Here is a 15,202-nt window from a genome sequence, read left to right as displayed (position 1 = left end):
GTAAAACAATTAGATTACTGTTGGTTATCAGAGCCTGAGGCAAAATGAGTATATTGCACCCCCTAACCTGTAGACCATTCGTGCTCCCCGAGTCCCTTCTAATATTACCCCTTATTGCCAAAAAAGCTTGCCTGTATTTTAACAAAATAATAATACTGATGTATTTATAGTTTACCATTTCAGCCTGTAGTTATTTTTTTTTATTTTTCTGAAATCAAACATAATATTTTAACCCATTCATGACCTTGGGATTTTCCGTTTTTCCGTGTTTGTTTTTTGCTCCCCTCCTTCCCAGAGCCATAACTTTTTTATTTTTCCGTCAATATGGCGATGTGAGGGCTTATTTTTTGTGGGACGAGTTGTACCTTTGAACGACATCATTGGTTTTACCATGTCGTGTACTAGAAAACGGGAAAAAAATTCCAAGTGCGGTGAAATTGCAAAAAAAGTGCAATCCCACACTTGTTTTTTGTTTGGCTTTTTTGCTAGGTTAACTAAATGCTAAAAATGACCTGCCATTATGATTCTCCAGGTCAGTACGAGTTCATAGACACCTAACATGACTAGGTTATTTTTTATCTAAGTGGTGAAAAAAAATTCCAAACTTTGCTAAAAAAAAAAAAATTGTGCCATTTTCCGATACTCATAACGTCTCCATTTTTAATGATCTGGGGTCGGCTGAGGGCTTATTTTTTGTGTGCCGAGCTGATATTTTTAATGATACCATTTTGGTGTAGATACATTCTTTTGATCGCCCGTTATTGCATTTTAATGCAATGTCATGGCGACCAAAAAAACGTAATTCCGGCATTTCAAATTTTTTCATCGCTACGCTGTTTAGCGATCAGGTTAATGCTTTTTTTTATTGATAGAGCAGATGATTCTGAACGCAGCGATACCAAATATGTGTAGGTTTGATTTTTTTTTATTGATTTATTTTGAATGGGGTGATTTAAACTTTTATATTTTTTTTTCAAATTTTTTTTAACTTTTTTTTTACTTTGCCATGCCTCAATAGCCTCCATAGGAGGCTAGAGGCTGGCACAATGCGATCGGCTCAGCTACATAGCAGCGATCATCAGATCACTGCTATGCAGCAGAAATGCAGGTGTGCTGTGAGCGCCAACCACAGGGTGGCGCTCACAGCTACCGGCGATCAGTAACCATAGAGGTCTCAAGGATCATGTGATGGGGGTCAGCAATGCGCTCATTTCCGGCTGCCCGGCCGGAAGCGCCGGTTAAATGCCGCTGTCTGCGTTTGACAGCGGCATTTAACTAGTTAATAGCGGCGGGTGAATCGCGATTTCACCCGCCGCTATTGCGGGCACATGTCAGCTGTTCAAAACAGCTGACATGTCCCGGCTTTGATGCGGGCTCACCGCCGGAGCCCTGCATCAAAGCGGGGGTTCTGACCTCGGACGTACTATCCCGTCCGAGGTCAGCAAGGGGTTAAAAAAAGAATAATAATATTATTATAGATATTTATTTTTTAATAGGTGTTTTTACTACATTTTACTGTTTTTGGTTTTAATGTATTTGTACTATTACTATTTGTACTATACTATTGTACTATTTGATTACCCTGGTCCAAAACCTAACTCTATCCTTAATTTTAGAAGTATCCCTAACACTAGTCCTAAATCTAGTCCAAAAACTTACCCTAACCCTAGCCCTAACCCTAGTTAGGGTGAGAAAAAGTATGTAAAAACTTAAGTTTTCCACTTTCATAAAAGTTTTGTACAATTTATTCTCAATCTCCGTAAAGAGAAACGATACTTCTTGGATATCGGTCGGACTCCTCTCACACAGTCAAACCATGTTTCACACTTTGCACTGATGAGGGGCAGTACCCCTAAACACAGTGTCTGCAAATTGAGATTCTGGTTTGGCTATTATCCTAAGTCATGTGACAAGGCTCGTTAAAGGGTCAACATTGACTTGTAGGATTGCTACTTCCAATAGGTGGCACTAGAGTTCTAGTTCTCTTCCTCTCTGAAGAGACAATTTGTACAAATCATTGCAAACTTGTAAAGCAATAAACTATTGCACGCTTGAAAAATAACACACACAGATAGGTCTCACCCTCTTTGTTCCCAGTTCTCTCTGCCACCGATCCAGTTTTTGTGTATTGACAGCAGTGGTGACATCATGACAATAGCTCAGATCACCACTGCAGCTAAACAGTGAGCTCAGTGGCCCTGCTGATGTATACAACATGAACCACTCCGCTCAGTCATCAGCTATGATGGTGATGTGAGCTGTGGTCATGACATTTCCACTGCAGCCAATATACAGAAATCAGAACCATGGTTTTTTCTTGTTTTAGAAGTTTACAATCCTTTATGAAAATTGCCTCTTCAGAGAAAAAGAGGACTTGAACTCTATAGCGCCACCTGTTGGAAGTAGCGATCCTACAAGTGACATTCAACCCTTTAACAAGTCGTGCAATATGACTTAGGATAAGAGCCAAATCAGTATCTCAATTCACAGACACGGTGTTTCGGGCTGTTAGCCCTCATCAGTGTGAGCAATGAGAACTGATTTGGCTAGGTGAGAGGCTCTGGACTGAGGTCTAAGGGGTAAGGTTTCTCCTTATGGAGAGTGATATACCAGCTCTGGCTAGTCAAGGTAAGGAGGCTTATTTGCCGTACAATGCTCCTCTGGGAAATTTAATATGCAAATTGCCTCTTCAGAGAAAAAGAGGACTTGAACTCTATAGTGCCACCTGTTGGAAGTAGCGATCCTACAAGTCACAATCAACCCTTTAACGAGTCTTGAAGTATGACTTAGGACTACAATCTTTTAGAATTGAAAGTTGGATACCCTCTTGAGCCTATTATAATGTTAGTTGGGGGGAGGATTGATAGGGGACATTTATTTCAATTTTTAATGGTTTTCCAAGCAGGTCTCTGTCTTTCCTATCACAAAATTGCAAGTGAGAAAAGAGGATGGTCTTTGTCAGTTGAGATGAGTTTTTCATTGGCTGTTTTGCTGTTCATAGGCAGCAACCAAGACAAAGCTTTGTACATCAAACTCAGAGCTTTGTCCTCCCTGTCTGAGCCTATGCAGAGTGCAATAGGTGATAGGTGATGACAAACTTGTCTTGACTGCTGTGCTCTACATGCGAAACCTACAACACGGTTCCAGGCACAGAGCCGAGAAGGTAACCGCCCCAGACTCTTCTTGTGTTTTACCTCCTTACAACACTACAAAGATGTCCACGGAGCTCTGAGCTGCTTTATTCATCTTGCTCTACAGCTAAAATTTGTACCCTCATAGAATTTGGCACCCATGTCCCCAGTTGCCTTTTCCCATGCTGCGCCTCGAACAGTAAGGTAACAGTAAGATAACCCAGTATAGTCCACATTACAGTCTAATATGAGGCAGAAATTCCTACAAATTACTTAAAAATCAGTTATGACTTAAAATATCATCTTGGAACAGAGGTATCATTTCAAATTTCAATGTCTTAAATTCACTATTTAGTACAGATACTCACTATTGCTAGAGAGAGGATCCATAAGGCCACCTCAAGCACTAGTGCTCAAATACACCTGCAACCTCTGCAAGCACCTAAAAATCTTAAATTGTTATATTACAGAACCTTGATAATTATAAGTGTTAAGACAACACAGGGTTAAAGTGGCTGTCCACTACTGGAAAAAAAATCCTTCTTAATCGATTCAGGCCTCGAATAAAAATAAAAACAATGTATACTCACCTCCCGTTCCGGCGTGTTCTAGCAATGCTGGTGCTGCTCTACTCAGCAGGTGGCAGGACATTGTTGTGTCATGTGACCACTGCAGCCCATCAGTGGCTACTGATCAGCCATCAGCTCATCAAAATTATCAATATTGCACCAGTGCGAATGTCCTCTCTGACAAAATAGTTAAAGCTGCAGCCAATCAGTGGCAACTGATTGGAATAATTCGACAATGGGTTGCCAATGAAGGGATTGGTAGGGGGACTGTCATGATCTCTGCAGGCAGAGATCATAGCAAGCCTATAGAGGGACAAGCTCTCGGAAGACGGAACTATACTGACCATGAACTAAGCCTGCCGCGCAACTAGAAATAGCCAGGTAGCATTTCCTATTTATTGCTAGATGCCCAGCTCTGGCCTAAGACCTAAATAGCTAGCAGAGGGAAATATAAGACCTGGCTCACCTCTAGAGAAATATTCCAAAGAAGACAGTAGCCCCCCACATATAATGACGGTGAGTTCAGATGAAACAACAAACGCAGCAGGAAAATAGTCTTTAGCAAATTTGAGGTCCGCTTACTAGATAGCAGAAGACAGATAGTATACTTTCATGGTCAGCAGAAAAACACTAACAAAACACCATCCAGAGATTACCTTAAACTCTGGCATTAACTCATAACACCAGAGTAGCAATCCCTGATCAACGAGAGCTTTCCAGACACAGTAACAAAACTTCAGCTGTGAACTGGAACAAATAGGCAAAACGAAACATGGACAAAAGTCCAACTTATCTAGTAGTTGTCAGAAGCAGGAACAAGCACTGAGAGGCATCAGATAACATTGTTGACCGGCAAGAAACCACCAGAGAAATGAGCTTAAATAGCGACACCCACTACTGATGGAAACAGGTGAAACAGGAAAGAGGATGACAAGTCCAATTCCACAAGCGGCCACCGGGGGAGCCCAGAATCCAAATTCACAACAGTACCCCCCCCTCAAGGAGGGGGCACCGAACCCTCACCAGATCCACCAGGGCGACCAGGATGAGCCCTATGGAAGGCACGAACAAGATCAGAAGCATGAACATCAGATGCATTGACCCAAGAATTATCCTCCTGGCCGTAACCCTTCCAATTGACCAGATACTGGAGTCTCCGTCTGGAAACACGAGAGTCCAAAATTTTCTCCACAACGTACTCCAACTCACCCTCCACCAACACCGGAGCAGGAGGCTCAACTGAAGGTACAACAGGTACCTCATACCTGCGCAATAACGACCGATGAAAAACGTTATGAATGGAAAAGGACGCAGGGAGGTCCAAACGGAAAGAAACAGGATTAAGAATCTCCAATATTCTATAAGGGCCGATGAACCGAGGTTTAAACTTAGGAGAAGAGACCCTCATAGGGACAAAACGAGAAGACAACCACACCAAATCTCCAACACAAAGCCGAGAACCAACACGACGATGACGGTTGGCAAAACGCTGAGTCTTCTCCTGGGACAACTTCAAATTGTCCATAACCTGCCCCCAGATGTGATGCAATCTCTCCACCACCGCATCCACTCCAGGACAATCCGAGGATTCCACCTGACCGGAGGAAAATCGAGGGTGAAACCCCGAATTACAGAAAAACGGGGACACCAAGGTGGAAGAGCTGGCCCGATTATTGAGGGCGAACTCTGCCAATGGCAAAAAAGCAACCCAATCATCCTGGTCAGCAGAGACAAAACACCTCAGATATGTCTCCAGGGTCTGATTAGTCCGCTCGGTCTGGCCATTAGTCTGAGGGTGAAAAGCAGATGAAAAAGACAAATCTATGCCCATCCTAGCACAGAATGCCCGCCAAAATCTAGACACAAATTGGGTACCTCTGTCAGAAACAATATTCTCAGGAATACCGTGCAATCGGACAACATTCTGAAAAAACAGAGGAACCAACTCAGAAGAAGAAGGCAACTTGGGCAGAGGAACCAAATGGACCATTTTAGAGAAACGGTCACAGACCACCCAGATGACAGACATCTTCTGGGAAACAGGCAGATCTGAAATAAAATCCATCGAGATGTGTGTCCAAGGCCTCTTAGGAATAGGCAAGGGCAACAACAGTCCGCTAGCCCGAGAACTACAAGACTTGGCCCGAGCACAAATGTCACATGACTGCACAAAGACTCGCACATCTCGTGACAGGGAAGGCCACCAGAAGGATCTTGCCACCAAATCCCTGGTACCAAAAATTCCGGGATGACCTGCCAATGCAGAAGAATGTACCTCAGAGATGACTCTACTGGTCCAATCATCCGGAACAAACAGTCTATCAGGCGGACAACGATCCGGTCTATCCGCCTGAAACTCTTGCAAGGACCGCCGCAGATCAGGAGAAACGGCCGACAAAATTACTCCCTCCCTAAGGATACCTGTGGGTTCAGCATTACCAGGAGAGTCCGGGTCAAAACTCCTAGAAAGGGCATCTGCCTTAACATTCTTAGAACCCGGTAGGTATGACACCACAAAATTAAAGCGAGAAAAAAATAATGACCAGCGCGCCTGTCTAGGATTCAGGCGCCTGGCAGTCTCAAGATAAATCAAATTTTTGTGGTCAGTCAATACCACCACCTGATGCTTAGCCCCCTCTAGCCAATGGCGCCACTCCTCAAACGCCCACTTCATGGCCAAAAGCTCCCTATTCCCAACATCATAATTCCGCTCTGCGGGCGAAAATTTGCGAGAAAAGAAGGCACAAGGCCTAATGACGGAGCAGTCGGAACCTTTCTGCGACAACACTGCCCCAGCTCCGATCTCCGAAGCGTCAACCTCAACCTGAAAAGGCAGATTCACATCAGGCTGACGTAACACAGGGGCAGAGGCAAAACGGTGCTTAAGCTCCTGAAAGGCCTCTACAGCATGAGGGGACCAATTAGCAACATCAGCGCCATGTCTGGTCAAATCAGTCAGTGGTTTAACGACATCCGAAAAACCAGCAATAAATCGGCGGTAAAAGTTGGCAAAGCCCAAAAATCTCTGAAGACCCTTAAGAGAGGAGGGCTGAGTCCAGTCACAAATAGCTTGCACCTTGACGGGATCCATCTCAATGGAAGAGGGAGAAAAAATATACCCCAAAAAGGAAATTTTCTGGACCCCAAAAACGCACTTAGACCCCTTCACACATAAAGAATTAGACCGCAGAACCTGAAAAACTCTCCTGACCTGCTGGACATGAGAGTCCCAGTCATCAGAAAAAATCAGAATATCATCCAGATATATTATCATAAATTCATCCAGAAAATCGCGGAAAATATCATGCATAAAAGACTGGAAAACTGAAGGGGCATTAGAAAGACCAAAAGGCATGACCAAATACTCAAAGTGGCCCTCGGGCGTATTAAATGCGGTCTTCCACTCATCCCCCTGCCTGATCCGCACCAAATTATACGCCCCACGAAGATCAATTTTAGAGAACCACTTAGCACCCTCTATACGAGCAAACAAATCAGTAAGCAATGGCAAAGGGTATTGGTACTTAACAGTGATCTTATTCAGAAGCCGATAATCAATACATGGTCTCAAAGAGCCGTCCTTTTTTTAGACAAAGAAAAACCCAGCTCCCAAGGGAGAAGAAGATGGACGAATATGTCCCTTTTCCAAAGACTCCTTTATATATTCCCGCATAGCAGCATGTTCCGGCACAGATAGATTAAACAAACGACCCTTTGGATATTTGCAACCCGGTATCAAATCTATGGCACAATCGCACTCACGGTGCGGAGGTAACGACCCAAGCTTGGGTTCGTCAAAGACGTCTTGATAATCAGAGAGGAACTCAGGGACTTCAGAGGGAATGGACGACGAAATAGAAACCAAAGGTAAGTCCCCATGAATACCCTTACATCCCCAGCTCAACACAGACATTGCTCTCCAGTCCAAGACTGGATTGTGAGACTGCAACCATGGCAATCCCAGTACCAAATCGTCATGTAAATTATACAGCACCAGGAAACGAATAATCTCCTGGTGATCCGGATTGATACGCATGGTTACTTGTGTCCAGTATTGTGGTTTATTATTAGCCAATGGGGTGGAGTCAATCCCCTTCAGAGGAATAAGAGTCTCCAAAGGCTCTAAATCAAAACCACAACGATTGGCAAAGGACCAATCCATAAGACTCAGAGCGGCGCCAGAGTCAACATAGGCGTCCGTGGCAATGGATGACAAAGAGCAAATCAGGGTTACAGACAAAATAAACTTAGACTGAATGGTGCCAATGGAAACAGACTTATCAAGCTTCTTTGTACGCCTAGAGCATGCTGATATAACATGAGTAGAATCCCCACAATAGAAGCACAATCCATTCTTCCGTCTAAAATTCTGTCGCTCGCTCCTGGACAGAATTCTATCACACTGCATACTTTCTGGCGTCTTTTCCATAGACACCGCCAGATGGTGCACCGGTTTGCGCTCCCGCAGACGCCTATCAATCTGAATAGCCATTGTCATGGACTCATTCAGACCTGCAGGCACAGGGAACCCCACCATAACATCCTTAACGGCATCAGAGAGACCTTCTCTGAAAGTTGCCGCCAAGGCACACTCATTCCACTGAGTAAGCACAGACCATTTACGGAATTTTTGGCAGTAAACCTCAGCTTCGTCTTGCCCCTGAGATAGTGCCATCAAAGTTTTTTCTGCCTGAAGTTCCAAATGAGGTTCCTCATAAAGCAAGCCCAAGGCCAGAAAAAACGCATCCACATCGCGCAACGCAGGATCCCCTGCTGGCAATGAGAAGGCCCAATCTTGAGGGTCACCCCTGAGCAAGGAAATCACAATCCTAACCTGCTGAGCAGGGTCTCCAGCTGAACGAGACTTCAGGGACAAATAAAGCTTACAATTATTTCGGAAATTCTGGAAGCTAGCTCTATTCCCTGTGAAGAACTCCGGCAAAGGAATTCTCGGCTCAGATACTGGAGCATGTACCACAAAATCTTGTAAATTTTGTACTTTCGTGATGAGATTATTCAAACCCGCAGTTACACTCTGAAGATCCATTATTGTCAGGTGCACACAGAGCCATACAGAGATTAGGAGGAGAGAGAGAAAAAAGACTGCAGCAAGGCAAACTGGAGGAAAAAAAAAAAAAAAAAAAAAAAAAAAAATTCCAGCAGACTTCTTATAACTCTCCTTTCTCAACCTGGGTCTTTAACACTTTATTGGCCGGTCAAACTGTCATGATCTCTGCAGGCAGAGATCATAGCAAGCCTATAGAGGGACAAGCTCTCGGAAGACGGAACTATACTGACCATGAACTAAGCCTGCCGCGCAACTAGAAATAGCCAGGTAGCATTTCCTATTTATTGCTAGATGCCCAGCTCTGGCCTAAGACCTAAATAGCTAGCAGAGGGAAATATAAGACCTGGCTCACCTCTAGAGAAATATTCCAAAGAAGACAGTAGCCCCCCACATATAATGACGGTGAGTTCAGATGAAACAACAAACGCAGCAGGAAAATAGTCTTTAGCAAATTTGAGGTCCGCTTACTAGATAGCAGAAGACAGATAGTATACTTTCATGGTCAGCAGAAAAACACTAACAAAACACCATCCAGAGATTACCTTAAACTCTGGCATTAACTCATAACACCAGAGTAGCAATCCCTGATCAACGAGAGCTTTCCAGACACAGTAACAAAACTTCAGCTGTGAACTGGAACAAATAGGCAAAACGAAACATGGACAAAAGTCCAACTTATCTAGTAGTTGTCAGAAGCAGGAACAAGCACTGAGAGGCATCAGATAACATTGTTGACCGGCAAGAAACCACCAGAGAAATGAGCTTAAATAGCGACACCCACTACTGATGGAAACAGGTGAAACAGGAAAGAGGATGACAAGTCCAATTCCACAAGCGGCCACCGGGGGAGCCCAGAATCCAAATTCACAACAGGGGACAAGCTGAAGAGTAGGTAGAGAAGATGTAATATAAACAGGTGACAAGGTTGAGGTTGAATTGAAGAGGCATGAGGGAATGAGATGAGTGGCTACAGAGAAACAGGTTGCAGTAGTCTAGGCAGGGGATGATGGGACCAGGCACTAATATTTGTGAAGACTCGAGGTTGATCTGACTTCAGGAGAATGAATGCCGCCAATGTTACAGGTTCTGTATGTCAAAGTGCAGTGATAATAAACATTTACATCACAGTGCAGGTAATTCTCTTGTGTGGCAAAGCGACCCTCAGATCCTAGACTTCAGCTCCACTGTGAGCTTTGCGTCTCCTATTATTATGCCTATTACTTGGTTTTATACCATTTTTAAAAGGGGTTTGAATTTTAAATACACCTCAACCAAAAACAACCGGTAGCATAATGCACAGTGCGAGAGATTAATTATTGGGGCTGCAGGGGTTGCAGTCACAGCCTAGTCTTGGAACCCTAGGGGGTCCCAGAAGATCCCTTTAGTTCTTACTCTTATGATAAGGTTAACATTATAAAAGACATATGATAGTTGGGGGCCCTGTTGGAGATTTTTCATTGGGGCTAATGAGCATCAGGCATGCCACTGCTCCCAGTACATGTATAATTTAAGAATAATTGTTTTGGTTTAGCTTTTTTATTTTTTTACGAGGCGTCATCGTTACAATCCACTGGTTTTTAGATGTCAAAAGAAAAACACAGTCCATCCGCAAGCCACACTTAAGTCCAGTCTGTTCTGCACTGTACTGACTTCAAAGCCTGCTATGTGAGAATTGAGCAGATAACCCTTGGCATAGCTGTTTCCTATTAAAAGTCTTTTTTGTTACAGGTTCCAGAGACTCTTGTGTTAACTCTTTATCTGCACTTAGGAGGCTGCCATTACTTCAACATTTACTACTCAGTTCACTGAACACTTACATTGCGCAGGTTCTTAGGTGTATTTCATTTGCAATTGCAATCCCAGAGCCTTGATTTTAGAGAGACATAATCAGGGCTCTATATAAACAAACTATACTGTATATGAGCCATGTAAAAACAAACACAAGCTATCCATATGGTGATGCCTCCACATCAAGTACATAACATTTTTACCTTGCTGCCTTTATATTGCTGACTTGTCCTGTAGAAACCGTAGATCTCATATTCCCAACGCTCACCAGATTATTATTGAACTTCTCTTATATAATTTACTCCCACAATTTAAAGTGGAATACCTTATCATAATGTTATATTTCTTAATTACTGTTTATGCAATTCCAGTTCCCAATTATAATCTTTAATGAGGCTCCAAAGCTGGTTGTTCACTTTAAAAGTTAATTCTATTATACAATTACTGTATTTAGCAAATTATTCATAATTCGGATCCTCCTATTTGGTGGAGGCTCAGATGTATGATGCCATTCAGCAATTTGGCTTGTAAAGTTGTGACGACAGATTTATTTACAGCTCTGGCAAAATCAAGAGACCACCAGATCAAAACCCTGTCATGGGCAGCCCAGTCTCCAGACCTGAACCCCATTGAAAACCTCTGGAATGTAATCAAGAGGATGATGGATAGTCACAAGCCATCAAACAAAGAAGAACTGCTTACATTTTTGTGCCAGGAGCAGTGTGAAAGACTAGTGGAAAGCATGCCAAGATGCATGAAAGCTGTGATTAAAAATCATGGTTATTCCAGAAAATATTGATTTCTGAACTCTTCCTGAGTTAAAACATTAGTATTGTTGCTTCTTAATGATCATTAACTTGTTTTCTTTGCATAATTTGAGGTCTGAAAGCACTGGTTTTTTTTAATTTTGGCCATTTCTCCTTTTCAGAAAAAAAATATAGTTTATTGCTTGGAAATTCGAATACATGTTGTCAGAAGTTTATAGAATAAAAGAACAATTTACATTTTAGTCAAAAATATACCTATAAAGGGAAAAATCACAAAAACTGAACATTTTGCAGTGGTCTCTTATATATAGAGCTGTATATACAGTCATATGAAAAAGTTTGGGCACCCCTATTAATCTTAAGCTTAATGTTTTATAAAAATAGGTTTTTTTGCAACAGCTATTTCAGTTTCATATATCTAATAACTGTTGGACACAGTAATGTTTCTGCCTTGAAATGAGGTTTATTGTACTAACAGAAAATGTGCAATCTGCATTCAAACAAAAGTTGACAGGTGCATAAGTATGGGCACCCTTATCATTTTCTTGTTTTAAATACTCCTACCTACTTTTTACTGACTTACTAAAGCACTTTTTTTGGTTTTGTAACCTCATTGAGCTTTGAACTTCATAGCCAGGTGTATGCAATCATGAGAAAAGCTACTTAAAGTGGCCACTTGCAAGTTGTTCTCCTGTTTGAATCTCCTCTGAAGAGTGGCATCATGGGCTCCTCAAAACAACTGTCAAATGATCTGAAAACAAATATTATTCAACATAGTTGTTCAGGGGAAGGATACAAAAAGCTGTCTCAGAGATTTAACCTGTCAATTTCCACTGTGAGGAACATAGTAAGGAAATGGAAGAACACAGGTACAGTTCTTGTTAAGGCCAGAAGTGGCAGGCAAAGAAAAACATCAGAAAGGCAGAGAAGAAGAATGGTGAGATCAGTCAAGGACAATCCTCAGACCACCTCCAGAGAGCTGCAGCATCAACTTGCTGCAGATGGTGTCACTGTGCATCGGTCAACTATACAACGCACTTTGCACAAGGAGAAGCTGTATGGGAGAGTCATGCGAAAGAAGCCGTTTCTGCAAGCACGCCACAAACAGAGTCGGCTGAGGTATGCAAAAGCACATTTGGAGAAGCCAATTTCTTTTTGGAAGAAGGTCCTGTGGACTCATGAAACGAAGATTGAGTTGTTTGGTAATACAAAAAGGTGTTATGCATGGCAGCAAAAAAACACAGTGTTGTATAGTTGACCGATGCACAGTAACACCATCTGCAGCAAGTTGATGCTGCAGCTCTCTGGAGATGGTCTGAGGATTGTCCTTGACTGATCTCACCATTCTTCTTCTCTGCCTTTCTGATGTTTTTCTTGGCCTGCCACTTCTGGCCTTAACAAGAACTGTACCTGTGCTCTTCCATTTCCTTACTATGTTCCTCACAGTGGAAATTGACAGGTTAAATCTCTGAGACAGCTTTTTGTATCCTTCCCCTGAACAACTATGTTGAATAATCTTTGTTTTCAGATCATTTGACAGTTGTTTTGAGGAGCCCATGATGCCACTCTTCAGAGGAGATTCAAACAGGAGAACAACTTGCAAGTGGCCACTTTAAGTAGCTTTTATCATTATTGCATACACCTAGCTATGAAGTTCAAAGCTCAATGAGGTTACAAAACCAAAAAAAGTGCTTTAGTAAGTCAGTAAACATAGGTAGGAGTATTTAAAACAAGAAAATGATAAGGGTGCCCATACTTATGCACCTGTCAACTTTTGTTTGAATGCAGATTGCACATTTTCTGCTAGTACAATAAACCTCATTTCAAGGCAGAAACATTACTGTGTCCAACAGTTATTAGATATATGAAACTGAAATAGCTGTTGCAACATAAACAATTTTTATAAAACATTAAGCTTAAGATTAATAGGGGTGCCCAAACTTTTTCATATGACTGTAAGTAGAGAAAAAGGAAGCTGGACTAGCAGTAAATTATATGCCACCGGGTTTTTGCTTCCCCGTGTGCAGGGTCATACTGGCCCACCGGGAACCGCAGGATTCTTTGGTGGGCTCTGGCACTGACACCTGCTGGCATACTGGCCAGCAGCTGCCTAAAGCCCTCACTGCTCTAGGGCCCCCAGCCAGTGGCTATGGGGCCCCTGAGTCAAGGGGGCCCACCCTGTGACAGTGGAGCAGCAGCAGGTGACAGGAAGCCATGCCTGTCCCCGATGCTAAAGATAAATGAATATTCACGCTTCAACACATCCCCATGGGTGTGGAGAGGAGTGAATACCATTTCACTTTAATAGCGGGCAGCATTAGCCACAGGCTGCAGCTAACACTACTCGCATCTAAAGCCCCACCACCACCGCACCACTCTCTCACACAGAAAGCACCACACCACACCACATACACACATGCGTACAGACAGACACACAGCACCACTCACCTCTCACAGCACATCCCGGTATCCTGCCTCCTACTCGGCGCTTCCTGTCTGAGACAGTGCATCTGGATGATGTCATCCACCATTGTTAGTTTGTTTACTGTAAGTGATATTTGTATTTTGATGTAACCCCGTCTCATGTACAGCACCATGGAATCAATGGTGCTATATAAATAAATAATAAATAATAATAATTTTGTCAAAACTACAGCAAAAAGTCCAGTAACTGAAACACCACTTAAATCAGGGTTTCTGTCCCTATTTTATGCAGCCCTCAGATTGGGAAGGGCTTACCTGATAACAGATGCATTTTTAAGTAGTTTCGCCATTGTGTATTTATAGCATGACTACATGCTGTGATGCATGACAGTTGTCATAACTGGGACACACATGTTGAAAACAGCAACCACATCACAAACTGGTTCCAGAGTAGGGGTGGCTTTGCATTTGTGGCTCTTTCCATTTATTTTATAACTTCCAAAGTTCATGTGAAATGCCATAAAAAAATCAAAATAATATCTGTTCAATGTGGCAAATCATATAGTTTCCCACACTGAACGCTCTATGGTCAAAAACAACCACGTCCCTAATCAGATTTTCACTTATGTGGCCAAAGTCATCACACATGCTTATATGTTGACTATGCTAAAGATTTTATGATTTTGTTTAGATATTAATGTAAGTTAATAATGTTTGTAAAGCGCTGTGGAATTAATGGCGCTATATAAGTGAGTAAAATAAATAAAAAATAAATAATTATTTTCTTTTTGAAAGATGCTTTCCAAATCCATTGAACAACTTCGCCAACCAGGAAGCCAATTGGAGGAATCTGAAGAAGAACATCACAGTGATTATACAATGCAAGAAGAAAGGGTTTCATCTACTGGAAACATAAAAAGTCACAGCAGTACTGATCTCAGAACTGACCACCTAACATCCGTGAAGGTGAAAGAAGAGCCACCAGACAGTGACGATGACATTCAAACACATCCGGAATCTAATCCAAAATCAGCCTTTGTACAGCAGGTAACATGCAAAGATTGTAACCCAAGATTTGGTATTACTTTTCTAATTTGAGTTTTGGACTAGCTAAGAAAAAACAATCTAATGCAAGCTACCACAGTCCAGATAAATGTTTTCTTTTTTTAATTATTTTATTGCAGAAGAAAATTCTAAATTGTACAACTGTACAAATTGTTTTATATTGAAATTTTTCAAATTAGATAACACAAAACAAGAGAATACAGTCACAAACCCCGATCCCTCCTATCCCAACAAGGTGCAACAAAATATAACAAAGTGTGAAAATGAAAACTAAAGTCACGTTTCAGTGAAGGAAGGAATGACTTATTTAGTTAATTAATTCAGCTTACAGCTGTACAAATTTCATTAAACCCTTAGATTAGTAATATATTTTGGTTTCCAGTCGCGCTC

At 42.1% G+C, this 15,202-nt stretch overlaps 1 protein-coding gene across 4 annotated transcripts in view; it reads left to right on the top strand.

Annotated features, from left to right (window-relative positions):
* HDAC9 (histone deacetylase 9) overlaps positions 1 to 15,202 on the top strand; it is a 902,387-nt gene that overhangs the window by 874,359 nt on the left and 12,826 nt on the right. For all 4 annotated transcript variants that reach the window (XM_077268733.1, XM_077268735.1, XM_077268732.1 and 1 more), the window contains one exon: positions 14,543 to 14,794. In XM_077268733.1, coding sequence (XP_077124848.1) covers positions 14,543 to 14,794 — 252 coding nt within the window. The remainder of the gene's footprint in view (positions 1 to 14,542; positions 14,795 to 15,202) is intronic.

The sequence above is a fragment of the Ranitomeya variabilis genome, chromosome 6, assembly GCF_051348905.1.
Source record: "Ranitomeya variabilis isolate aRanVar5 chromosome 6, aRanVar5.hap1, whole genome shotgun sequence".
Taxonomy (NCBI): Eukaryota; Metazoa; Chordata; class Amphibia; order Anura; family Dendrobatidae; genus Ranitomeya; species Ranitomeya variabilis.
The sequence above is the reverse complement of the archived record's forward strand: the minus strand, read 5'-3'. Positions and strand labels throughout refer to the sequence as shown.